At 45.1% G+C, this 27,955-nt stretch overlaps 1 protein-coding gene across 8 annotated transcripts in view; it reads left to right on the top strand.

Annotated features, from left to right (window-relative positions):
* Positions 1-27,955, top strand: part of znrf3 (zinc and ring finger 3) — a 149,037-nt gene that overhangs the window by 92,920 nt on the left and 28,162 nt on the right. For all 8 annotated transcript variants that reach the window (XM_037779114.1, XM_037779111.1, XM_037779112.1 and 5 more), the window contains one exon: positions 19,058-19,180. In XM_037779114.1, coding sequence (XP_037635042.1) covers positions 19,058-19,180 — 123 coding nt within the window. The remainder of the gene's footprint in view (positions 1-19,057; positions 19,181-27,955) is intronic.

Below are 27,955 nucleotides of genomic sequence, written 5' to 3'. Positions count from 1 at the left end.
GGTAAAGAAAAGAAATCCCAGCCTTGGCACACACACACAGACTCTCTGTGCAGCGTAAAGCACAAAAGAAACCTGTAACGCCTCCAGATTCCTTCTAGTCAAGTATCAAAGACATGCTTTGCTTTAGAACAAGAGGCTAGTGGGTAAGATAGGACTGAGTGAGCCAGTGAACCCAGCTCTGGCTCGGTTGGGTGCTGCGAGTTAATCTCTCAGATAGGATTTTTTTTCCCCTTCTTCTTCTTCTTCTTCTCCTCCACCTCCTCCCTCTCTTTGGGGATATCGGTATTACTGTGTAGCTCTGAATAGAGGGACTTGTCTAACCTGATCGCTGGTCAGAATAAGCGCAGAGAGAGGCGCCGAAAACACATGCAGAGATGGTTGCTGCTTTCAAGTTCAGAGGTGGGATAAACCTGCCCTCCGGTCCATCCTGATGCCTTTAGCATCACTCGTGTCTCAGACCTCCTCAGAATAAAAACAATATATTAATATAAAGGTGCTTTAGATTAAATAACTCGCATGAGCAGTATTTAACTGAATGAATTATCTCACATTTTGTTGATGATGTTACCGTTTCTATTGAAGGCTTGTGTTGACTATAGTTTGAAGTTTATTCATGTTGCAGTCGACATAAAGCCTTGAAAAGTTTACGCTGATTTGACATTATTTTCTCGGTCTTAGGGCAGCAACTAATGATCATTGATTAATCTATCTAATCGTTCAGTTGTTTCCTGAAGCCCAATGTCGACAGTTTTTTGGAGCTCCCAAAATGATGAGAAGCAAATCGGCGTTGGCTCAGCGCTCGCAAATTGGCGATCGAGTTGCTATGTGTGAACTGTTCAAAGCTGCAAGTCGATGCATCGCAGACAGATTCCAGATATCTAGCATGCTAAATATCTGGACCTGTCAACGACAACATCAACAAGCTTGATTACGCCCTAGTCGCTTGTTGCGTGTTTATGACAAAACATATTTTGGAGACCTCATCGGGGTTTCCTCCTGGTGAAAGATCTTGTAATGTGTGACCCCCCCCGTCATCGGTCAGTCATGTAGTGTCAAAACCACAACGATTTAAAGACTCCCGATTACAAGACAGCAAGTTGTGTAGTGTGAACAAGGGCTGTTGCGGTGAAGGAATTTCCCCTGCGGTGATAATGATTGGCTCAACAGCATGATATGCTGTATTATTGCAACCTTTGTTTTTTCTTTTTTGCAAAATAACATAATTTGTCCTGATTTCAGTGCTATATAAATAAGCTTTATTGTTGGGCTAGTATTGGGTATATTGTTGCTTTTTAAATGACAAAGATGACAAGTTTTAAAACTACTTGCTGCATGAATGCAGAACAAAGAAGGGCAATGAGGCGCAGTGTTGTTTCAGCTGATACGCTGTGGTTGCGTCTGGTTGCTATGATACGGAATATCAAAATGTCAGCACAAGGTAGAGTACCAGCTCTGGATGAAGGGAAGGCTGAAGCACGTAGGGATAGAGAACTGACCCGTCGGTCTATGTGTATTAAGTTCTCCTCCGTTGTTGTTGTTGTCCTGCACTTTTAGCCTACATTTGGATGTGACGGTTGGTCGTTGTAGAGTTTTACCCAAAGTTGAACATTTTTCAACTCTCAGCGACCAGAAAAAAACACCATACGTGCAGCGTTCATTGCAGAACAGACTCTCAGGGCCTCGCCAAGCCGCTCCCATCGCAAAGAATTAAAAAAAGATCAAACTTGAACATAGCGGTTGTGGCGGTCGCTTGCCATCACCTTGCGGTTGGCTTGTCTATATTGCGGTATTGCACTATTGTGGTTATTGCGACAGCCCTAATGTGAACAGTACAGCGATCTGATGACTTTGAAAATCGTGTAGTGGGAACTTGGCTTAACAGTCCAAAAACTCAATATTCAATTAACAACGATAAATAACAGAAAAAGCAGGCATTTTTCAGATTTGATTTTTGCTTGTTAAATGACTTTAATTGTTTATCAGAATTGCTGTCAATTAGATTTTCTATCCATCCATTAATCAACTAAACGTTTCCTAACTAGTGTATATCTATCGTAGAGCCTGACTGATAAAGGCCAATATTGATATTTGGGAGTTTAAAAAATGTACTAACATTAACAATGATACTAATTTTTGACGTAAACACACAATCATTTTTGATAAGGATCCCTTAAAGTTATTTAATAAAGAATTTTAACCAAGATATTTTACTGAGCAGGAGATTTTAAAGCTGAAAAATAAATGTGTCTGTGCTCTTTGTTGAATTAACTAACACTGCTCCTAAATCACCTCAAACTAGAGCTTTGGCTTTTCTGTAATGTAATTTCTTGTTGCTTATCGGCCGTCAAATATACCATATATCTACCGTACAAAGATCAGCTGGTAGTATCGGCCATGCCGATGTATCGGTTGGGCTCTAATAAGCCTCTGGAAGCTCATTCCGTTTATGCGTCTTATCCTTAAAGCTACAAGAAAGACAAAAGCAGTTTGGAGAGCATCCAAATAGCTTCCGGTGTTCCTGTTCTTGCAATCCAAGATCTTCCCTTAAGGAATCTAAGTAGGAAGCTGAGCGATGACTCCCCTCTCTCCATTGAACCACCCCTAATTCCATCTCAATCCACGTTTCCCCATCGCGTTATTCCTGGAAATGGCTCTGGCTTTGTTTATTCACATTCTCATTTCCTCTGGAATATCATTAGCTCCTCGGAGGGCCTTGAGGCTCCCGGATCGAGCGTTCCTCCCCTCCAGGTTGTCATGAAAGGTGATCGTGCAGCCATTGACAGAACCGAGAGAGAGAGGCAGGAAAAGAAAAAAGCCGACACAAGCGAGCCAAGAAAAGACTCGGGGAAAGTGTCAGAGGCTGATTCTACGTGCGGCAGTTTTCAGAAGGAAAAATCAATCTCTCAACCTCTTCCTCACCGCTTCTTCTTCTGTGTTTTCTAAAAGGTCGGTACAATGTGAAACGAAAATCATGAGGTTAATTGCGGTGATACTAAACGCATTCCACATGTGGTTTAATGGAGCCCCCCCACTCGTCATCTCTTTCCCCGGAGTGCAGCGTGACCTTAGCCATCCGACCCGGAAGTGATGTAGGTGAGCACTTCCTCTGGTGTATTTGGAGCCGCAGTAAGTGTTTCCTAAAGAAAACAAGTCAGAGGCGGCCGAAATCTGAAACCAGCGCTAATGCCGGCTGCCTCTCCACCTCGCCTCCCTCCCTCCCTCCCTCCCTCCCTCCCTAAACCCTGTGGTCAGGGGGAAAGTGGAGGTAAGGAGAGAAGGGGGGAGTTGCTCTTACAGTACGGAACCCACCGCTCATTCATTTAAATGTGTGAACATGTGCATATACAGTGGAAACCGCTTGTAGTGATCACAATTACAGTGATCAACCGCTTATATGGATCAAACAGCTTGGGACAGAATCATCTCCATACAAACGATTAAATATAGTAATCATGTAGTCCGCTTACAGTGTTCATTCAGAGTCTTTTCATACATGACAACAGATGGAAAAAAACATTTTAATACTAGTAAGACTAATGTTAGTTCATTTTTTGTTTTGTTTTGCTTTTTACATTACTTCCTTGATACTTTGCCTCGCGAACCGTCTGCTTTCCAGCTGGATACCTGAGGAGGATGCTGCGTGCACATTGATATCATGACGGGAAAAGGAATTTCTCTGAATAAAAAAAACTAATGTGCCCGGAGAAGGCACCTGTGGACCGTTCTGCAAGTACCGCTCGCGCTGCAGAGCCGGCCAAACACAGCAATGCCAGCAATCACCCTCGGCAGCGAGCCAGAAAATAGCGAAGCGATCCGATTCATTACTTCATGTAATAGATATACAAATATCAATTAGATAATCTGCATTAGAAATGATGCACAACAACAGACAATTTGGTTATAATAATCATCCGCTTATAGTGATCGATTTGACCCGGACAGACGTGATCACTATAAGCGGTTTCCACTGTGCACCTCTCAGCTCTCCCACAATCCTCAGCAAACACTGTGCAGCATAAACCAGCGTTCATTGGTCAGCCTAGCCTTGCCCTGACAGACACCGGCCAGACGCATTGGTCAAAATGGCTTGTTTGTGCAGTTGTTGTGTAGAAGGTCATTCATTAGTTAAGAGTGTGTGTGAGGACAATATGAACCTGACCTTTGCAGAAGGTGTGTCTCTCCTTTGAGGAGATTACAACACTCATCTCCCGCTGTAACTGTCACACATATCTGTGTGAGAGTCATTTCACATCGCGGCTCTCCACTTTGATATGCCAGGGCCACTGTGCATATTTGGCGAGCGACTTTGGTCATCTGGAGTGTTTGCCGTTCCCTTAATCTAATATCTCAAAGCATCGGGGTTTAGGTGGTGCAGCTTTTGATTGCGGGCCAGCTGCTCGCCTTGGACGTGTTTGATCTCCACAGGCCACCTCTGTCGCCGCTCCCACATACTGCAAATCCAAACACTGAAATTTCACAATGGAGACTGATCACATCGGAGTCGTTGTTGGTTCCAGGTGTAGAGTCACTGAGCTGAAGAAAGAGATGGACAAATATTCAGTGTTATATATTGTCTTTTAGTAAAATCATACTGTGATGATATGATCATATGATCCTTCTTCATCCAAAGTTATGATACTGAGAGAAGTACTTATGAAAGTTTTGTTCCACACATGAAGACTTTTGTTTAGTGGAATGCAAACCAGTGGAACACTTTAACTTCACAGGATTCAATATTAAATTTTAATATTTTTTTTGTGTGATTTTTGCAGACATTATGATGAATGTTCATATTGATATTCTGGCTTTGATTTCAACCAGCCTTAGCTCTTATTTTATTGTGTTGTCTTTTGTGACGTAGGGATGTGAGGACATTTTCCCACCAGTTAATAAACTTGTGACAACACCGGTGTTACCGATTACACCGGACAACTCACAAGACAATATGACGCTCAACATGTGGAGCGCTTACTTTGATCTTTAACGTTAGATGGATGTGTGTCTGGCCTCTCCGGTCGAGCTTTTGCTGCAGGGCCGTGCACACTGGCTGTGATTGCTCCGTCCTCCGCACGGCGGTCGCCTCATTAAAGTTATGGTTCCCTTATAGCATTGGGTTTAAATCTGAAATATTGCTAAATAGGCGCTTTTGGTTTTCGCTTTGACACCAAATCTTCCGCCATCGGCCTTGTGTGTCACTCTCTCCCTCAATCCCGTGTGTGAAAGCCTGACTCCTGCTACTCTGAGCTGAGACTCCACATGGAGCAGACACTTTCACTTTCAGTTTGTAGCGTCCGTCGGTATATGCCTGAACACTGTAACACCGCAACTACTGCGGCAAGCCTAATGTGACGCTAAACAGAATAGCTTTTGGTTTTGGTCAGCTGGTTGGACTATACAAGACATTTTGAAGACGTCCCAGTGGGCTTTATGAAATTGGAGTGGACTTTTTTCACAATTTCTGACATAATAGACTTAACAGTTAATTGATTAATTAAGAGAATGATGCTGTTGATTGATTGATAATGAAATGATCGTTAGTAGCACCCTAAAAAGAGAACTTCTTCCCCATCAGCTTGTTGGTAAGATGCATCATGTTTTCATGGATGAGGAAGTGCACATCAGTGAATGACGCTGTTGTAGCGTCCGACTGTAAACCTGCAACAGTTTGAACCCCAAAACTTTGGGGTATGGACAAGGTGGCCGCCATGTTGTCCACTCCAGAGGGCAGGGTGGGAGGGAGATGAGGGAAGGGAGGAAGGGCAACATGGGCCTATGCTCTAATCCCATTCCAGCGGGCCGAGCAGCAGCAGCAGCAGCAGCAGCAGCAGCTTGCGCCGCATTCCACAACTCCGGGGGCTTTTCGGGCGGGGAGGGAGGGCGAGCAGCATTCCTCCATGGCCGGGGGCCTTCAAAGACGCCGCGCAACATCAAAGGCCACTCAGAGCCTAGGTGTTGATGACTGCAATCCTCCCCTCGGTCCACTTTTAGCAACCTCAACCCCTCAGCCCTCTAACACACGCACACACACAGAGCGGGCCGACTGCGCCAGGTATGCGCACCCTCCAGCCTCTCCCCTTCCTCCCCCGGGCTCACCAGCCGTCCTGCAGCAGCATTAATCATAGCTCATTAAGTAGTGACTTTTGTTTTATGGCGAGGGTTGAAGAGGAGCGGGGCGGGCCGGGGCAGGGGGATGCCACTGATATTTGGGGCGGTGCTGGCGGTGGACATAATCTAGCCGCTCGAACACTGGATGTGGTGTGTTGAACGACGGCAGGAAATTGTTGTTTGATAAATTGTGTTGTGCTGAAATGAGTCAATTACAGTCGAGTATTGGAGTTTCCTCATTGGCCGTTGCTCTTTCAAAATCAAAAGGTGGGAGTAGTTATTTGTTTACGTTTTCAGGGGGGGGGCGTGTCAGAGGTTTCACTCACCGGTGCTCCTCTATCGGCGCATTTCCACCAGATGCTGTGACGGAGGGCGTCTCAACGCTTTCCATTCATTTCCAATGGAAAGCAGGAGAAGCAGTTACCCAGTGCATGGTGGGAGTGTTGCGGCGAGTTGAAGAGGGTCTGTATTTGCATAAAGTTGAAAAATCTCAACTTTATGCAAATGATCCCCGTCCAGCGTGACGCGTCAAGCTCATGAAACTTGGACCAAGCTGTCCAACTAGGCGAGCTAGTTCTAAAATGAAACACGACTTCAGCAGTGGCATCGCTTATTTCTCGTTTTCAAAAGTAGATTTTGGTGGATTGTTTAGACGGAATAACAGAAAGTTTACGAGCAGGTCGCCATGTTGTTTCCTGTTTGAAGTGGCGAGCAGAAAACCAGGGACCAATCAGGTGCATTCCACGATAGGGTATGTCACCGATGGAACGGCCAGTTGAGTGGAGCAGCGCGTCCCCCAGTGTCCTCGCCAGACCTGCTGGACATGTACCACTGCATTTAACATTATAGACATGACCACTGACTATTTGTGTAACAATTTAGCCACAAATTCACAGACTGACCGCACACGGTCCAGTCATATACTCGGTTTTGCCGAGTCTTGTTTTTTACTGTGGGTCAGATAAAACAAACATTTTGAAGACGTCACCTTTAGTTCTGGGAACTAATTTTTCTCGGTTTTCTGATGTTTTATAGACGATTAACAGTTAAAGGTGTCAGTTTTTTGTGTGTTTTTTTTTGGGGCGATATCTCATGATTGTTTTTTTTTTTGGTAGAAAGGGAAGTCGTCTTTCTCTAAATGAAATCTTGTGAGAAATGTGTTGGCGAGAAGAAAAACACGTGTACTCGCTGCTCTGCAGTTGTGCGCCGTATAGAATTGTTTATTAATGAGCCCCGTTTCCCCTTTGCTTGTTACATTGTTAGTCATGCTAATGAATTCACTGTGGCACCTTGATGCTGACAAATAATTTATGCGCGTGTTCGCCTACTTTTTGTAATTGTCCTCATAAGGACAGCATGCCTCTTGCGCACGGAGACAATATGTTTGCTTTGCCGTTGTTACTTTATCTTTTCACGTCGATGCTGTGTGATCTCTTCGGGGAAGGACGGGGTGATGGGGGGGTGTTGGGGGGGGGGCTGTTGTTTCCACTCCCCTCCTTCTCTTTCCAAAATGGTGGCATCCAGCCCAACGTTGACCCCTGAACTTTGTCGGCCTGCGCTTTGTTCGTGTCGCTCCGGGTTTTTAAAGACTGAAGAGCTGAAAGTGACACCAGAGGAGACTTTTGAGTGTGCGTACACACGCACGCACACGCCATTGACGGTTTCGGGATGCACTCGCAGAGAGTTAATAGAGTCACAAGCTCGGCGTCCTGCTCAGTGTTAAAGCTGTCAACCCCGGAGCCTTGTGCTACATATCAGGACATTTACATGATATTAGATGTCCTCTGCCAGCGTCCCCTGCTCACACTGAAACCATGACACTTGTTTGCTTTGCCCCGTTGCTATGAAGATGGCGTGGAGGTGATTTTCGGGGGAAGGTTAAGGAGGGGACAGCGAGTAGAGGGAGGGGGGGAAACAGATGATGACTGAGCGGAGACTCGCATCACAAAGCTCGCTTAAGGCATTGACTTAAGAAAAAGTTGTCTTAGTTAAAAGTAAAAGCTTCAATCACTTAATTAGTTGCCAGATAACATCATACAAATGTAATTTTAGTTCTCGTATTGACAGATCTCCCCCTTTCAGCTCCCCAAATTGTGTGTTTTCTTTATTAAACTCCTCCTTTTACGTTGGTTTAGACTGCCAAAATAAAAGATGGACGGCAGGCTAGCTTGGCTAATTGTTCCTTTAGTCCCAGTGGAGAAGACAAAAGGGAGGAAGTCTTCATTATTCGAGAGGAGAAGCAGAGGGATCCCTTTACGGCGATAGTGTTACAGGAGGTGGAGTGTCGGCCCCACCTGTAGGGCCCTCCCAGCTGCTCCGCTGTAACTGGATCCCGCTCCCTCTCTCCTCAAGGCTACCAGCCCCCTTTGAAGTTATTTCCAGTGCTGGGAAAGAGGGGCAGAGAGCGACTGGGAGAGTGAGAGGGGAGGTGTGTGTGTGTGTGTGTGTGTGTGTGTGTGTGTAGTGTGTCGGTGCATGCATTCGAGTTTGCGTGTCTATTTGTGCATGCTATACATAGAAAGCTGCAATTCAAAACTCTTGTTGCTTTCTTGTGCTCGTTTCACCCTGTTTCACAGCCCTGACATTGAACCTATATGTGCAAGGATGAGAAAGCTCCCAGAACATGCATATAGTTGTGCTTGACATATTGTGATATGAAGTAAATAAATCAACCTCTCAATAAGCCCTGAAGACGTGTTATTTATAGGCTAGAAAACAAACCACCCAATAACTTGATTGACAGTTTGTCGGTGCAGAAAGATTGATGGAACAACTTAGAGAGCAGTGCAGAAAGTCCGCTGCACAGCCATATTTTCAAAGTAAGAGACTTGAGATGTGTAAAGAGTTTTCTTTCTCACAGATTTCTCTGTTGAAATGAGAGAAATATTTCATGTTTTCCACATTTCTTTCCTCCAAAAAAGTTGAATTCTACGAACTAGGTGAATTATTTTTGGGGCTGTCAAAGTTAATTAGATAATAATGTGTTTTGACGACACATTCTTTTAACACTATAACACAATTTTTAGGTTGTAGCTGGTTCAGTTTTAAAGCTAGAGTGAACATACTGGCATCATATGAAACTAGAAAAACCTAAGAGATCCATTGGTACCAACCATGTCATACTAGCGTGTCGTGAAAGAGGTTAAATAACGCTCCAAACTTACGCACAATTTTGGCGAGGAAAAACTGGCATGGCCATTATCAAAGGGGTCCTTTGACCTCTGACCTCAAGATATGTGAATGAAAATGGGTTCTATGGGTACCCATGAGTCTCCCCTTTACAGACATGCCCACTTTATGATAATCACATGCAGTTTGGGGCAAGTCATAGTCAAGTCAGCACACTGACACACTGACAGCTGTTGTTGCCTGTTGGGCTTGAATTTGCCATGTTATGATTTGAGCACATTGTTTTATGTTAAATGCAGTACCTGTGAGGGTTTCTGGACAATACGTGTCATTGTTTTGTGTTGTTGATTGATTTATAATAATAAATATATACATATATCTGCATAAAGCAAGCATATTTGCCCTCTCCCATGTTGATAAGAGTATTAATTACTTGACAAATCTCCCCATGATGAATGACATACCTTTAGTGCCAAAACATTTCCAGTGTCCAGTTATGTCAAGTAACTGGTATGATGCAGAGGTAACAGTGGGAGTAACAGTATGCACAAATCTCAAGTTTAATGAAAGTTCAAGTTCAATATTTGTGTAATAGTTTCTCCTGAAGTCGCTGTAAAACCTACTTGGTGTGATTTTTGTCAAGAGGCGTACAAAAGAAAACCCTGACCGGACTCATTGTGTCTTAGAGGCTGGTGGTTACCCCAAACCTGTCTGCAGCCAAGGACACTCGCTGTAAATCCTCCTGGTGAGGTCTGAGTGTTAGACGCGCTCATCCCAATCGGCACCAGTGGCTTAACTTCACAGCGCCTGAACCAAAATGACTTGCCAGAGAGTAGAGAGAGAGTCTCGCCATCCTCACCTGCTTCATCAAGGGGTTTTTCGGGGTCATCTTTTGGATTAAGGCTCAGTTTCAGACTTCCTCTGTCCTTCTAACATCATGTCTGAGCTCTTCGGGGTTCAGACTGTTTGTCTGTGGTGGGGAAGATGTGATAATGAAATAGAGGAAGATGTGGAGGGATGAAAGCTAGAGGAGGCATTTGTATGAATCTGATCAGTGTCTGAGTGCAGCCACGCTGTTATTGGGAGCATATTACCGCGTTTCTAGATGAGATCGGTCGCTGTGTCTGTGTGAATTTCTCACATACTTTAAATTAGGATGCCACTTTCGCCCACAAGATCTGCGACTCATATAAGCAGCGGCCAAAACCTCATCTCTTTCACCCTCCACATGTGTACTGGAGGTCTTATTACCAAGAGTGCAGGAGAGGGTTGCGGGTTAAGCGCCAGTAGGTTCGTAATTGGTTAAAGCATGCGCCCGTGTCTGGCCTGCAGGGCATATGGGTGAGGGGTTGTTCTCAGGGTGGGTGCTGCAGGGTGGCCGGTGCTGCTAACATGGTGTTGACATTTTTTGCTAGTTTGTGTGTTATGGCCAACAGCTTTATGCCTGTTTGCTGGATGCTACATAATGGAGCATCCCTGTTATGAGCTGGTTTGTGTAAAATGCTTTGCAGTTATTACAGGTGGTGATTTAGCCTGTTAGAGTTGTGTTTTTAGGTGAAATATTTAGTGCTAATGATATTTGCTTCAGTGATTTTGGGCATCGCTATATTGTTTTCCTGGAAAGACTAACCAGCTACCACTAACACATGTAGTACTCTATCAACAGAAAATGAATCCACAAGTTGATAACAGATCAAACGTTCTTAGTCGATCTGTAAAACTGAGTTTCTCCACAAAGAATCACACAAAAGCAGCACTTTAAATCTTATGTATTCCAGAGATGTGCTCATAAGTTTCTTGGAAATAAGTCATTCATTATGAAAAAAGCATAAAAATCTACTTAAGAAATGTTAATTGACTGAGGCTACATCAACACTAATACGGTCTCGTTTTAAAATGCATAACTTTGCTACGTTTACGCCCAGCGTCCACACTACTCCGCCGTTTTCGAGCCGCTAAAGCAGAGACGTTTGAAAACGCTGCTGACCCCGTTTGAGTTTTAAAACTCCGGGGTTGTGTTTTAGTCTGGACGGGCTGAAACGGAGACCTTTTGAAAATGATGACGCAGACACCCACGTTCGCTTCTTGATTGGGTCTCATCAGTCGTGACTTCCCTCCCTGATTTGTCACGCCCCATCACCTTTTCCAGAAGAAAACAAACGACATCAGACTCGACCAACAGTGGTTAATTTCAACATGAGTTACAACAAGTGTTGCTGACCTTGTTGTCTCTGCTTGCAGCTGTTGTGCAGTTAAATTCTGCTTTTTATTATGTTACTACTGCCTACATGCGCAGGAGGCTAGCTATTATTCGATCACTTTGCATCAATTCCAGTGTCCAGCGCTGCTTCCTGAAAACTGCCACTAACTTTTGCTGCTTCCAGCTTCACAAAAGTGAGCATTTTCTGCTTTTTAGTGCATTTTTATCACTTTAAATACCTTAAAGATTGGGGGTGTTTTACTAGTTTTGAAATTTTACACACTAAAAGATTGATAGAATTATCCTAAATTTAAAATAACCATTGGTTGCAGCCGATACAAGTGCAAGAATTTAACTATCTAATGATTTAACTACAGGCTCAGCCACTATTGTGTCATTTCAGGCAGTGACAGACAGCTGCAAATTGTTCCTCCGCCTATATGAATATGTCAGATTATTACTTTGACTGTCAGTTACAGTCCTGTTATTATCCGTGGTATCTCTGTGAGTGAACGATGGAGTTGCAAACACTCACAATAGGCTGTTAACGGCATGTGTCACTGCTAGGTAGTTAACATCGACATGCTGATGAAAACTTTTAGACATTTCTTTAGTGGACTGCTGCATATATATGGGGTATTATTTTTATATACACTGTCAGATGGTGTGAATGGCTGCTACTATGAAGCTCTAGGTTGTTTAAATCTGTGGAGCGTTACCCTTTCTTGGTTTCACTTCTCCTCTTTTTCTCCAGATTTTCACACCTTTTTGCTTTTCGTTATCTCAACTTGTTTCTGGCACTGTACAGCATGTACAGTATAAGCACTGGTGTTTCCACCCAGACGACAATACAGCTACACCAAATGTCGTTTCTCGGCGGAAGAGAGATCTGCGTATGCCAGAGATTCACACAAGTTCACACCAGAGGGGAGAATTATTCAGTTTTCTTTCTAGAGAATTAAAAGTCAATTAAAGTAGTCTATTTAACAAAAAAATGCTGTATGCAGTTTACTTATCATTTGTTATTTTCATTCCTTAAAAGTCACCAGAATGAAGGAAACAAAGTCTCTGAAACTGATTTTTCTGGGGGAGGACTGCCAACACTCTTGCTTTGGTTTTGAAATCCTCCCTATTTTTGAGGTCTCAAGGTTGGCAAGTATGGGCTGTGTGCTTGTTAATGTCTAGTCCTGAACATCCTGTTGCAAACATCTCCTATGTCCTGTCCTGGCCTGAAGTAGCTCCTCTTATTTCCCTTCTAAAGCAGTGTTGTGTGTGTGGTGTTATGAGGCTCTGAAAGACACCACAGGTCCCAGGGAGACTTGGTCTGTGGCCTTGATCAGACCAGCCTCACACAACCGCCCCGCCACCTCCGTTGGCAAGACTGGTGTGCTTTTCCGGGAAGTTGACATTACCCCCCCTGTAGAGAGGGAGCCCAGTGCTGTGGAGGTGGAAAGTGTTGGTGGAGGCGGCGGCGAGGAGGGGCGATGGAGGAGGTCGGAGGGGTCGGCCGAATTAAAGGCCGCGGGGCGGTGGGCGTGAGCTTCTTCGCCGGGGTGAATGAGTTCAGACGGTCAGCAGCGAGATATGCACCGAGTACCCCTCGGGTCACCCGTGATGCGGTTTCAGGCTACCTGCACACACGCCTCCTGTACTCAAACAGTGAGATCGTAACACCATGCACGGCGCCGGGCAAGCAGGTGGGTGCGAGGACTGGCGCCGTGCCCAGGGTTTTTCTTCCTCTGGATTTTGTGTGCATGTGAAATGGGTGCCAGCTCTTCCAAAATTCATAAAAGAAACAACAGAACTGTCGGTTAATCATTTAGCCAGCTTCACAAAGAACATCTTGTAAAAATTGTCTCTGGCTGGCACACGCTTCAGACAACAAGGCAGCTTTGATTGTTACGACATAAACTCATCCTCCGTGTGACCTAAATGCCGTCGGAAGACGTGTTGGAACTCAGTTAGATATTGGTGCTTGAGATCACTAAAAAGATTTTATTTTTAGAGTTCATGTTTCAAGGACATGCAAGGGTGTATATCTGTATCCCGTATAGATCGGTTTAGCTCGGGGATCGTTCTCCTCCCAATCCGCCTACTCGCCTTTTGATGTTTGAGCTCCTGGTGTGTTGTAGAGCGGATGCCTTGTTGTAATGCACAGCACCATGTTTCAGCAAGATTTTTATACCCTATGAGCATCATTTTTTCCTTAAGTTCACAAGACTTTCCTGCCCACTGGTGTTAAAAAGCAAGAGTAATCTTTTTGAAATTTCTGCTTTGTCACAAAGAAAGCTTTTATTTTATTTTTAATTATTTTTAGCCTAGGGGATGGTTTATGTGCAAATACAGACGTTTTGGAGAAGTTGTAAAGATTTCAAAGGCGTCCTGAATAATTTTTTAAAAAACAAACTTGCTGATAATTACTTTTTTATGTCGGCCATTACCACTTTTCATGTTGAAGTGCAAGTGAGGATAGAATTTGTAAAGCGCGCACACAGCTAGTGCAGAATAAAAAGACGAGCTCTTTCATGGAAGGGCGATATAGCAGGGGAGGGTGACTGTTTGGGGGGCGGGATGGATGAGGGGTCTGTAACCAGGGCCACCAATAATTTAGAGGGAGAGAGAGGAAAAAAGGGGGTGAGGCAAGGGGAGGAGGGGGGGCAGAAGAAGTGGTTGTTGTATGATCAAAGGCTCAGCGAATTGTGTCACAGACAGACGGAGAAGAATGGCGTTGGATGGTGTGACTTGCATTTTGATTTCCTTTGAGAGCCGGGTGGGGTTGGGGGAGCGGGGGTAGCCGGGGGTGGTGGGAGTTTTTTAGAAGTAGGGCCCTGTTTTGATCCCATTACCACTGTTATCAGGTCACTTGTTCGTGGAGGAGACGACATAAAGGACTGGGAGTGACGGAGTTAAAAGAAAGTTTTGTGATTTATGGTTTTTTCTCTCAGCTGAACCAAAACTTAATTTCAGTGTTTAATCTGCCAAGACGATGTTTTTGTTTGGGGCTTTTGTCACGTTACAATGTGCTTTACAGTCACCATCTGTATTTATATGAAAGTGTATAAAAGATATGTTGACAAAATGACAATAGAGGAAGGAAAATATTATAAACTCATCTTGGAAATTACAATGAAACCGAAGAAGTCACGATATTTAACAACAAAAAACACCAAAGTATGAATCAGTCGTCAACAAATATCTACTACTACTCTACTAGTACTAAGAAGATAGATAGATAGATAGATAGATAGATAGATAGATAGATAGATAGATAGATAGATAACAATAACATACTATATACGTGTGCAAATTACAAATTTTGTTTTAAAATAAAAAATGAAATGAGGAAAAAAAAAAGAAGATGGCATCACATTAAAAAGCATCCCATGTGAGCAGGAGTCTTCTCTACAGGTGGCTTTCCAGAAAGGGGTTGGGGAGGGGGCTTTGGCAGGGGGGCGTGGCCAGCTTGAGTGACAGGTGGAGTTCAAACCCCCGCCAGGATTTCATTGAGAGTGTGGCCTCTGTAACGGGATATTCATGTGAAAGGCTGCTCCCCCAGGGGCAGGACGGGCCGGCAGAACGAGAGCCGCCCCCTTGTGGCACTTCAGGGGCGCCGGATGCCCTTCACCCAGAACCCTGGGTACGGAGGAGCGGAGCAAAGTGGAGCAACGGGGTGTTTCCAGTGGGCTGTGTGATTTGGGGCCTAGCGGGGACAGCTAGCAGTTGGAACACAAGAGAGGACAGTCTCTTGTCATTTTGTGTGTGTGTGTGTGTGTGTGTGTGTGTGTGTGCGTGTGTGTGAAGGCACGTTGCATTTGTGCTCGTTACTCTTTTGGCGCACGGCCAGTAGCTATTGACCCACTTCACCAGATCACCGTCTCTGATCCGAACCTTTTCCTTTTTGCTCCTCATCCATCAAAAACGCCTACGTCAACATCTGACAAAAAGAAAAATCCCCGTGGTGGAGGATAATGGCGCAATGGCCAGCCTCTAAATAACAACATGGTCCACAACAACAACACTGCCCCATTTTGGAGTGCAAGAGCCCCCGCACAATGGCCCAGTGTTCGGGACCCAGGGGCGCAGCGGGGCTCCCCGCTGCCATCCCGGCTGTTAGACAGCAGGAGAGAGAGGTCACAATCACACAGCAAAGCAGCGCTCCACGTCCTGGTCCGACTGAGACAAGGGCAGATTCATCCTCTCTTAAGATCTTAAGATCCCCTCCTACTGCTTCCTCCCCTGCTCACAGGGTATCTCACGTGAAATTCAAAGTGTTACCTCAGTCGACTGGGATGTGCGGCATGCGTCAGAGAATTGTTTCGGTTTTGTGGGAGGCGCAGGTTGAATGGAAACCCGACTTGGTCGCGCTCTTTGATCTTTGTCTTTCTCTTCAATTTGGCGTCCTCCAAAAGGCGGAGAAGGGAGAGCGCGCTCTGAAATTATCATACCAAATGTGTGTGTAATGTATACCTGTGCTGCCTCGCTGCTCCTGCCAGCCCTAGGCTAATATCTATCTTCCAAATCCAGAGCACGGCGGCTCGGTACTCGCCTTTGTTTACTTGAAAAAAAAAAAAAGAAGCAGCAAAATGCGCAGTGAATCTGTGAAATGCAGGCAGACAAGGTGACTGTGCATCCTGTGGATTTGTGTAAAGGTGTTTTTGAGTCAGAGTGCCTTGCCTCATGATGACCTCCTCTTTGGTTTCCCTTACTCTGTTGTGAGAATGTTGAGTTTTGATTCAAAGGGTTGTGATTGAATATAGGAGTTTGATCTTTCATGTTTGTCATGCTGTGTGTATGGGAGGCCCGAGGAGGAGGATTCAAGGATGAGCGTTTTTTTTTTCTTTTTCTTTAAAGGTGCAATTCAGAATCTAAGAGACAGTGCATGTGTCTTCAGTCTTATACCTTTTTAAAGCTTGTGATCACTTAGCTTCATTCCAGATGGCCATGTTGTTGTGAAAATGTCCGTGTATTTGAATGATCAGATGAAATGAAGATGAAAAGTGAGTTTGCTTGCTTTCCTCACATCCGTTTCTCTTCTCGTGGACTGATTCGTTTAAGCTAAACAGCGGGATTTCTCTCGCCAACGAGCTCCGCCGCCGATTCACCATGCCGAATCGACCAAAAAAGCCTCCGACACGGGCCGACTAGAGCCGACGGTGCAGCACACACCACAAAACCTAGGGCGACAGATGCTCACCGACGGCCCGAAATTGTCCAATGACCGTCCGTCAGCTTGGTGTGTCAGGGCCTTAAGGCAGAAAGATAAGATGCTACACCGTGGAGCTCCGTACCAGCACACGTTGTCCACATTCCTCCCCTCTGACTCTTCCATAGAGTCCACCTGATTTGCATTTGACCCCCTTACTCTTAGCTTAGTCCTCCCCAAAAAACCCTTCAGGTCAGGGGCTTGACCCCTCTGCCTTGTGGCACTGAAGTGACGAGGCGCCTTCTGAATATCTCTTCAATTGGCTTGCTGCACGACTAACCTGCTCCCAACGTGATGAAGTGGGGTTCAAAGGTCAGGGGTCGCCAGGGGGAGAAGGGTATCTCGGGTCATCAGCGGTGGCCCGGGGGTGGTGGGGGGGCTAGCAGAGTGGCCAACGGCTCGGCGCCACAGTGCTGGCTGATTGGGGTGCGGTGGTCATTGGGTTAATAGGATAAGTGGCCTGCAGGTCAGTTTGGCCCAGTTCTAATGCTAATACAGGAGCTTGTCTTTCCACTGTTGCCAGGGTGGGGAACGGATCCAGGGCTCCACTTGGTAACAGTTTTAATTAGGGCTGTCAATCGATGATTGTCCATAGTTAATCGCACATTTTTTAACTGTTCAAAATGTACCTTAAAGGGAGATTTGTCAAGTATTTAATACTCTTATTACCTTGGGAGTGGGCAAATATGCTTGCTTTATGCAAATTTATGTATATATTTATTATTGGAAATCAATTAACACAAAACAATGACAAATATTGTCCAGAAACCCTCACAGGTACTGCATTTAGCATCAAATAATATGCTCAAATCATAACATGGCAAACTCAAGCTCAACAGGCAACAACAGCTGTCAGTGTGTCAGTGTGCTGACTTGACTATGACTTGCCCCAAACTGCATGTGATTATCATGAAGTGGGCATGTCTGTAAAGGGGAGACTCGTGGGCACCCATAGAACCCATTTTCATTCACATATCTTGAGGTCAGAGGTCAAGGGACCCCTTTGAAAATGGACATGCCAGTTTTTCCTCGCCAAAATTTAGCACACGTTTGGAGCGTTATTTAACCTCCTTCACGACAAGCTATCCTCGCTCTAGCTTAAAAACTGAGCCCACTACAACCTAAAAATCGCAAGTTGCATTAAAGAAAAGAAAAGAATTTGTGCAGCCCTAGTTTTAATCCAACCGTGTTTGATCAGATAACTGGTTCATCCTGGTCGATGGCCGACAGCTGTAGTTTTCTACTTTTTGCTTTCATTTATTTTTTTATTTTTTTATGTTTCACGTCTTTTTATTGCACTGTTCAGTTCAAGTGATGGCCTGATGTGATTGTCTGCGTTATCTGTTAACCTCCCTCATGATACAGACGCCTCCTGGGAGTGCATACTAGCACATACGCAAGATTAATGATTAGATAACGGTCTCCGGCACTCTCTTGATGTCAAAAAATGAGGAATACAGGTTTTAAATTTTTCATTCTGTGTCAACCTGTCTGACATTTAGCCACTCTCAACCTTCTTCCCACAGTCGAGAGTAACGTAACGGAGGTGCTTTGAGATAAATGCTTCTTCTGTTAGTTTGCAATTAAGGCGGCTACCACCTCTTTCTTTTTTTAGGCCCAGTGAGTGAGTCAGTGTTTGTGATGTCTGCCATCCTTTCGCTTTAATTTTCTCTACAGACATCGTCTAGGCGCTTGCTCTGCGGAGCGTTTTTTGGCACAGAGAACTGGGCCAATTTAGTGGCCTTAAGTGTGATGAGAGGACAACTCCAGATAGTCTGATAGACGCTAATCAGACTGCGTTGGTGGGAAACGTCAGCAATTTAATAAGAGCAGATAAAAAAAAGTATTGTGCATGTGTGCCCAAACACAATAGAAACGGCAGCACCATTAATCATTTGCAGCAGTTGAAGTAGTCTGAACGCACCGCTCCTTAAGTACAAATTCTGTGAAAATCTGCCACGTCAGCAGATCCGCGAAAGCACATAAATCCCAGTTTTGCTTATCTGCTGCTGTTCTCTGAGAGGTCTGGTGGAACGCTGTACTGCATGTTTAGACCCTGCATGATTTTTTTTGCCGCACACAGCGAATACTTCAGAGACGTCTAATGCTCTTAAGCTCTTATGTTTCATTATGGAAAATAGGTGACAAGTGGATTAGAAATTGTTGCACTCCCTCAAACGAGGGGGAGCAAATCTATAAGCCGCTGATGCCAGGACCCTCTGACTTGATGCATCGTGTGGGGCGGCTTTTCATGTTCTCTTGAAACACTGCACATGCTAGTTTTTTTTTGTTCTCTGCATCAGGAACTCGAGACACAAAATCCTGTGTTTGACTTACGTGACATGTCTTTTCAAAACGTCAGTCAGTCCATAACTGTTTAGATATAAATACTTATCTGTCACTTCTGTCTTCTTTTCCAGATGCATCCTTTGGGACTATGTAATAATAATGATGAGGAGGACCTATATGAGTATGGCTGGGTCGGAGTGGTGAAGCTGGAGCAACCAGAGCTGGACCCCAGTTGTCTCACCGTGCTGGGAAAGGTAAAGAACCGGTTCTATTTGGAAATGATATTCAGGAATTAATGTACATTGTAAAGAAAGAGCAGCACAATAGGCCGTGCAACACCGTCAAGACTACACGTGCACTTTGCATTCATATGTAAAAGTCCTCTATATATGCATACAGCAGGATGACATGATGTATTAGAGTTCCACTGTAGGTGAGTTGAGTCATGCAATGCAATGAAGAACCATCTTTCTGCTGTTAGGACTTTAGTCATTTTGACTCCTTCATGTGATGACTTGCTTAATTTGAGACCATATATTAAAGCTGCAGTTGGTAACTTTGTCAAAATATGATAGATTTTGTGAGTTCATTCATAGCATGGTTGAAGATCGGCCTTATTCAGGGTAAAAATACAGGGTCATTTCTTATTTACAGCTGCTATATACAGCCAATTTCACACGAATGCACTGAAAAAATAATAATTTGATTTGCCTGTGAACACAGTGGTTGGAAATCTTAAGGGTCCAGATCAAAGTAAACAAACAACACTATCAGGTGTATTAAATGTTTGAGATTTTTGGCTCGAAACGTGCAGACAGCATGAAGATTTGTGTATATAGACAGTCCCCCTTTGCTATACTCAAGTTAAGGAAAATTCTTCCCTTTGTACTTAATTAAACCCTTTTTAAGAATTTATCCGTGATCTTTTGTAGTCACGGAGACAATTCACGGAAGGATGATTTAGTTTTATTTAGTTTCTTACTTCCCATCGCTGAGAGAATGAGGGTGAACTCAATCCCTCTCGTCTCTCACCACCCCCCCCGTCCCCCTCCTCCGGTGCTCCCAGACCCCTCTGGAGTCTCCGAGTGGTATTTTATCATGCTTTAATTAAGTGTTCCTCTTAATGGAATGTACCAACATTCCCCGGAGGATGGGGGACGGGGGGCGGCGGCGGCGGCTATAGTCTCATTTATCCTGTGCATGGCCGGTGACAGAAAGAGAGCAGCCATTCATAATTTAAGGAGCCCTTGTGCCGTATAGACATGCTAATGGTGCACTCTCCTTGGTGGTGGTTGCTGCGACCCAGCTGATGCATTCTCATGCTGAGACCTGAAAACTGACCTAATGTTCAGCACTCAAACTCCTCTTCCACTGTAGCTAAGAATACATCACTGTCACGGGTGGCTTCACTCGCTAGTAAATGGTCTTCACTGAGGTGGTGCGTCCATGTTTGAAGAGCAGTTTACAGTTCCAGAGGGAAACCAGGGAAACTATAACTGGTTTAATTTGTTGTTTATCACTTACCACTACTATAATTGTCATGGGAACAGTTAGTATGCTTGGAGGACGGTAACACCGACATGGGCTCAGTCTATAAGAGAAAAAGTACATGATTTTTAATGGTGGGTGGAGAACGTTTAAAGGGGAACTCTGCCGATTTTATGAAAGCGACCGCCATCAAATTACTTGTTTTACCATGTTAGGCTAACGTTAAGCAGCTGAGAACTGCTCAGGTTCTTCCAAAACTCCTAGACATTGTTGTCAAAAGTAATGTTACATACAAAGTAAAGGCAGAAGTAGAAAATTGTACACTTCTTAGGACAGTTTGCATTCAAACATGCACATATTGAAGGGAGACGCCACCGCAGTAATGGCGACTTGTTTACTTCCGGTACTTCCCCGGATTCATGTTTAAAGCCTTTTGTGGCTCCAGAGGGAGATGTGTGAAGTTTGATAAAGTTTGAGTTGCATTTTGGGCAGTGTAGGCACAATAAAGAAGAAAGCGTGGTATAAAGAAGACGATATCTCCAGTTCTGCTGCATCGATTTTGATTGGGTTTTTGTTTTATGACTGTCCATCACGAGCAATGTTATAGGAGTGCAATGCTAAATTGGTGGAGTACTCTTTTGAGAAATGATACCAATATGAAGCTGAGCTCTAGTGTCTAGCGACGGGCATTTAACGTCAGCACATACATACCTTTGATGGATGCCAAGTGAGGGAAGCTGAGATTGAGAACCAGATTTGTTCAACTGTTGTGATGAGATTTCTGTTTACGGGACCGTCACAACGATTTGAGAGATGGGGATGGACGGGCGAGATGTGATCGGGCCAGATTCAGAGATTGTGGCTACATGTCATGTGCTTTAGCCAACTGAGCCACGAGGACACCCGGATACCAGAAACCCACACCCTTCCGCTCATTGGAACCAGTCAAAGCACAGCGCTAATGAGCTGGCCATTTTTATACGTTCTGCGTTTGATATTTTGCTAAGGGACGTTGTAGTGAGGATGGCGGGAACCTTGACCTTTTGGCCTCTAGCCAGCCTCCCTAACCTCTAGACCACTCGGTTTCCTCTGTGTTTATCCAGCCAGGACTTTAATTAGAGGAGGGAAAGCCCATTGTTGCATCTTGACAGACCCTCGCCCCGGGGCCCGAACACAGCTGGGTGCTTTGCGTTGGCACCGCCGCTTTTGCCCGGCCAGACAGTGCAGTGTTTACCCCCTGCCAGTCTGCTTACTCTGCCCTGCCAGCCAGGCCACCAATGCTCAGGCCCAGTCCGGATACGATGCCCACTCTTACACACTCACCCCGCCTCGGCTGGCCTCGTGCTCGGCAAACCCACGCCCCCCGCCTGCCCTACCCGACTGGCCCCTGACTGAACCCAAGTGCCCACTCCACTTTGCTGCCACTTTGCCACCAACAGTGTTGGGGTCTTGTCTGGTCAATTTAGATTCCATTCAATTACAGGATCCCAGTGAACACAACAAAACTGAATTGTAGGAGAGAAAAAATGCTGTTTATGCCAATCCATGTCTAAATATAAAGTGTCTGGGAACACAAGGCCCCCAGCTGTGCTTAGGAGCTGGTCAACAAGTAGCAACGGGCATTCCCTCCTTTATTTAGACGAGGAAGGGGCTCGCCTTTATTTAAATTGTCCAATCCTAATTGGCTGATGCATATATGGTCATTCGCCGTAGGGTTGAGCGGACCGTGTGGGAGAGTCACTTTTAGAGATGTTCCGATACCATTTTTTCCTTCCCAATATAGTTTCCGATGTCTGACAGCTGTTTACTACTGACCATGTATGGATGTGATATGATTACTATCTTTGTTGTATGGCCTGGCTCAGGTTAAACTCTTTGTAAAATATGAACAAATACATGCTTTCTTTCATTATTCAGTTTTACCCGTTGGATTCTCCACTGTGAATTATTGCCAAACATTTTCCTCGCTCTGACTACCGTTAAACTCTCCACTATTACCGCGCTGTTGTTATTTGCTATCGTCACATGACAATCTACCTGCAATCAGCTCTTCTTTGCTGCTCTAAAACAGCAGTTGCCAGTGGCATCCATGATACATCCAGGGCGACAGCACAGGGAAGGCTGCTGGTTTGGAGCGGCGAAGAAGAATTGATTTCCGGTTAAACAGGTTGATTTTTTTCTGGGTTAATAAATTATGGTATTGTACTTGCCCATACCCGATCCTGAATTTTGGGCAGTATCTTTGCATACGCACTACCCCCATTCACAATCAATCTGGTGTGAGTGCAGTCATAGTGTAGATTCACTCTCCAAGTTGCTGCAGCTCATTCCATAACTAAGCTTTAATGTTTGCTATTGTACAAATACACATTTTTGTCTTTTGAATATTTTCTTTATTTTGAGCTTTTTGGTTTAGGTTTTAAATAAATTCTTCACAGGACCTTTTAATGTCATTCTTGTCAATATTATGTCAATTTGATTTTAGCTCTTACTAAATTATTCCGCTTTGTGACTCAAGGATTTCAGACCGCTCTTACTGTTGCAGAAATCAGCATTTATTAGCAGCAGAGGAAGAGGAGGAAAAGAGGTCGTTCATGCCGGCCTCTGAAGTCCACGTGCAAACCTCACCAAAGTGCCGGTGTGTCACATATATGTACACAGTTTTTTCCTGCACTTCCTGTCTGGTTCCTGTGAGAGCCGCAGGGCTGTGAAACCCCCGACTTCTGTGTGCCACAGCAATAGCCCCTCCCCCAGCAGCAGGAAAACCATGAGCAAATCGGTTCCTACTGTAGCTAACTGCGCTTGAGACACTCTTTGAAGTGGTTATGTTGTCTGAGTTATGGTGTCATATGAGGATGACACTGCAAGGTGCCCTGGTGCTAGTAGACCATTAGCAGTCCAGCTTCTTATCTTTCTTTTAGGTGTTTGTAAATGTTGTAAACCGTGCGTACACCTCTGTACACACATATCCGTTCTCAAGTTGAACTATTTATTGCAGTCAATAACATATTTTTGGTTGTCATTTCCTCTCTGCTGCCTGACTTTCTCAGAACTGGCCCTCCCTTCGTCTCTACGCTGTCTTTCACACACATACACTGCGATTTTTGGCAGCTCCTGTGGAACATGAAATCATGCCACTGGCTTTCATTGGTGGTGGCCCAGGCTGGTCAGGGTCTTTGTCGCCGTGCCAGTGAGATATCTCTTCTTTCAAGTACCGCGGTGTCAGTCCAATGGCCTCACGGGGCCTTAGCATGCCGGCTTTTCCCCTTTCATCCTCCTCAGGCTCTCATGACATCAGCCCCCAACCCGGGCGACCGGGGGAGGAGAGGCGGAGAAGTGGAGTGGTGGCGGATAGAGAGAGGAGTGGGAGTTAGAGGACAGAGGGAAGGGAGAGAGGTTGGGGGTTTGGCTTCTCAAGGAGATGACGAAGGCGAATGTGTCTGGTTTGGTAAGTGGGTGGCTGGGATTTGTGTCTCGCTTGGTACAACTTTTTTTTTTTTTTTTTTTGTACGCACATAAGCAGAAAAATGCGACCCATCCTCCCACACAGCCCTGCAGCTTGTGTAGAGCAAGCCTCTTGGCTGGCATCGCATGTAAACCTCCCCGGTATGTGCTTGTTGTGTGTGGCCTGGCGCTGCCCTTGACCAGCTCGTCTCTGAACCGCGATCAGTTCCACCTTAAACGCCAGCCAAAGACAACATTTCATCGCAGCGGAGCGCAACCGGCTCGAGACCGGCCGCTACAAAGCCCTTAAAAATAACTAGAGCAACAAGACAAAGTTTCAGCATCTCTATTGACATATCCTCCCAGAAATAAAGCTGGCTGCTTTAAAGTTTTAGCCAGAGGCACGCAACCATAAGAAGTGTATCCTGTGTGGAAAAGCTCTGCTTTGACACACATACAAACACAATCCTAAAACCGCAGTTGCCATGGAACAATGTGAGATGGCAGAGGAGTGCGTCTTTTTCTACCGTGGCACTCAAGTTGGCACTACGGGACAGCAGGCCAGAGCAAACAGCTGTTGCGTCTTAGTGCTAAGTGGCTTTTGGACTCTAACCGTGTCTGGCATCTCAGCCAGAGAGGGTGTAGTGTGTGTATGTGTGTGTGTGAGAGAGAGGAATAACGGGGATATAGAAAGTACACAAGGGCTACAAGGACGGTGTGTGTGTGTGTGTGTCTGAAGAAGAGAGAGACCTGCATTAAAAGAAAGAAATGGCAACAGACAGATGAGTGCGATATTGCGGGCGACTGGCTCCGAGCCTGCGGCCAGGTTAGCTGTCCTGCACACTCAGGTGTGTGCTCGAGGTCGTGCTGAGGCCACGGCAATGCCAGTAGGGTGTCAAGCCGCAGGGCTTGTTGTAAAGACGCTTCAATGCTGGATTGAACTGGCTGCTTTTTGGCCTTGTTTTCAGACCACCTCTAATACAGCCTTCTGGCCTTCATGTGCAGGAATACCGTCTGATCAGTGGGTGTATTTGTTGATATGTGTGCGCATTAGCTCACCCACTGTTCATCAGTCTGGATGAGGAGAACTAGAACGCAGGCAGGATCGGCTGTTGTGTTGCGATGCAGACGGCTGAATGACTCACCGAGTCTCTCTCCATCACTCTCTTCTCACTCCTTTTCCCTTTTTCATCCTTCACTCTCTTTGCAAACACCTCAGTGAAGCAGAGAGCCTTTACAACAGAACCAGATTAAATTGCTGTAGTTTTACACTCTGCAGTCTCCAGAGTGTTTTGTTAAATTGCAGTGAAGCCACAATGGTGATCGATTTACAACGGCGGCTTTTGTTCGATACAGATGAAGCTTGTTTTTTTGCCCCCCAGACTTTTTAAAAGAAATCTTTTCATAGCGGAGCCATAAAGATGCAGGATATTGATAAGACCATTTTTTCCCCTACGCTTGTAGAAAATGATAGGGCTTACTTCCTTTCAGTTGAGTGTGGCAAATTGAAAGTCAATTTTGGGGTTGTTTGAATGAAGGCGGCTGATATTGGCAGCTGTAGCATGGAGCATAATGGAGGCTAATGTTGTAGTAACTTCTCTGCCTTTGTCAGATATACAAGTTTAAACTTTTAAGTTGAGTTCCCTTCCTCTAAGAGTGTGCTTCTCCCCATCTGAAAGATGTTTTTTTCAAATTCAAGGGTTCTAGAAAATAGGGGTGTCACGATTCTCCAAATCCACGATTTGATTTGACTTTCAATTTTAAGGTTTCAATTTAAACATACCATTATTAGATCAACAGATCATTGGTTTTATGCTCTGATAACTGTCATTTACACTTACAAATTCTTCTTTTAAAAAGAGAACTGAACTCCCTTTTTATTTAGAAAGTGTTTCAGAAATCAGACTACAACAGTCTTGGATATAAAAAGCTGCATCTTTTCAATACCAGTATCTGTGTGACCAACCACAGTACATAATCATTACAGAAACAAAACATAAATCCTTCTGCAGGGCATTACAAGTGTGCTGTGATCTACAAAAATACGGTTTTGTTGTCATTATCGCTGATCGCTGTGTGTCACTGAGGGCGGAGGCGGAGCTTTAGAGTCCCGTTAGCTTGCTGAAACCAATATCGGCAGCTCTGATTCAACAATGTTGAGTTAAAAAAAACGTGCATGTAGGCTGAGATTCAACCGTGGTGTTGTTCTGTCGGGAAATGCAGCGACTTAATGTTAAACCAAGTAAGAGTTGAAGAGCTATGATGAGTAAGGAAACTAACTAACTTACTAAAGTCCGCTAGCCGTTAGGCTAATTCATGCAATGTGAAATGCCACAGGTATGCAGGAAGTGCCCTGAGTATCGTAGCAACAGGGACGGCCCACATTTCCCATCATGCCTGCCCCGTCCTGAGTGCTGGACTGAGTAGATTAAGTTTGCTGTTTTATGCTCCAAAATGCGAATGTTACTTTTGTTAGTGTTTGTAATGTAATGGGTCTGTTTTGTTTTTCGTTTATAGTTTTAACCATGAGTTCTTGAGTACATCTGTATTATACCTTGGGATGTACGCGGCGTAGAAAGGGCGGAAAGAGAAAATCTAATCGTCGATCCTGTTTTTGATTGCAATGGTCGAGATCGGAAGCTAATTTCAATCGATATAGAATCATAAACGTGGCGCCCGTACTAGAAAATATTTCTCACACATTTTTACAAATCAAAAAGTTGTAGGGATTCCCAGTTCTCACAGAGATTTTCACATGATTATATTGCATCCACACACTCAATAAAGAACCAAATATCAACTTTTTTTGGGGCAACATTAGCTGTTTGAAATCAAAATCAAACTTAAGCAACGAGCAGTCCAGCTACTCTTGCAGTGTGTGAGGGTTAAAATGCACAAGCTAACTCTTTAGCTTCCTCTCTCCACCTGCCCCTTGCCCCAAACACCCTGAACAAACACTTTCTAAAAACACCGCAGCATGCAGGGAGGGATAGAAAGAGAAATTTCAAAAAGAGAGGAGGAGCAGCGGGGAGAAGAGGAAAAAAAAAAGCTTGTGAAGCACGGAGCACTCAGGGGCCTGCCTCTTGGGCTCTCCTTTCATGTTTGTGTACGCCTCAACTTGCTGATATTATCTTGGCCGCTCTTCCTGGCGGGGTGTCGGGAGAGGTTTCCACTGTGACCAGGCAGGGGCCTCTCTCTCTCCCTCTCTCAACCCCCCTCTCTCCGGCTGTGTTGGAACCCTCACCCACCTTCCTACTTCAATCCCAAACTCCCCCCCCCCCCTCCAAAAAACAGTCCCTCTCCTAAATCACCGCTTCACCACGTTTCACGGCGCTTGGAGGCGCCCGGGATCCCACTGCGCTCGTTTCCATGGTCACTGGGAAGCTCCTTGTGTCATGTGGCTCAAAGTGAGCCGTCCCTGGGCCGAATTACCCAGCTTTCAATGGGAGGCCAAATGACCATTATTAGACTTCACAGCTCAGGCCCCTATTTAAAGAGAGAAGAAAGGAGCCCTGGGGACTTAAGATGAGAGAGAGATGGAGAGAGAGAGAGAGAGAGAGAGAGAGAGAGAGAGAGAGAGAGAGAGAGAGAGAGAGAGAGAGAGAGAGAGAGAGAGAGGGTGAGGGAAGAAAATAGAGAAGAAGAGAGGAGGGGGAAATGAGAGGAAAGTTGTTGAGCTGTTTCTCTTTTTATTTTTGCCCCTCCCTTACATTCTCGTTCTTAATCACAATTGTTATTTGAAAGTCGGACCCCAGCCACGACTAAAGCTCTCCCGTCTGTCAAACTGTGCCCAGAAAAGACGGGGCGGCGCTGGATCAAACGATGAGCCGTGGAAAAAGTAAATCTTAGAAAAGATAGCACCAGACATCCACCCACGTCAACCAAAGCCCCGTCTTTTCTCTCTTCATCTCCGTCTAAGCCTGTTGCTTTGTAGGGGAATGTGCTTGTGTGCATGAGGATCCTCGTGTCCCGCGCCCCGCCGCGTATGTCAGGGCCATGTTGTCTTTAAGGCTCGGGCCCACGGCCTGGCACGGAAGCTGGAAACTGGAGCCCCCTGGTCCCCACACGGCTAATCGGATGCCTCTTCCCACTACAGA

This window comes from Sebastes umbrosus, chromosome 8, assembly GCF_015220745.1.
Source record: "Sebastes umbrosus isolate fSebUmb1 chromosome 8, fSebUmb1.pri, whole genome shotgun sequence".
Taxonomy (NCBI): Eukaryota; Metazoa; Chordata; class Actinopteri; order Perciformes; family Sebastidae; genus Sebastes; species Sebastes umbrosus.
This window is presented reverse-complemented; position numbering and strand designations above follow the sequence as displayed.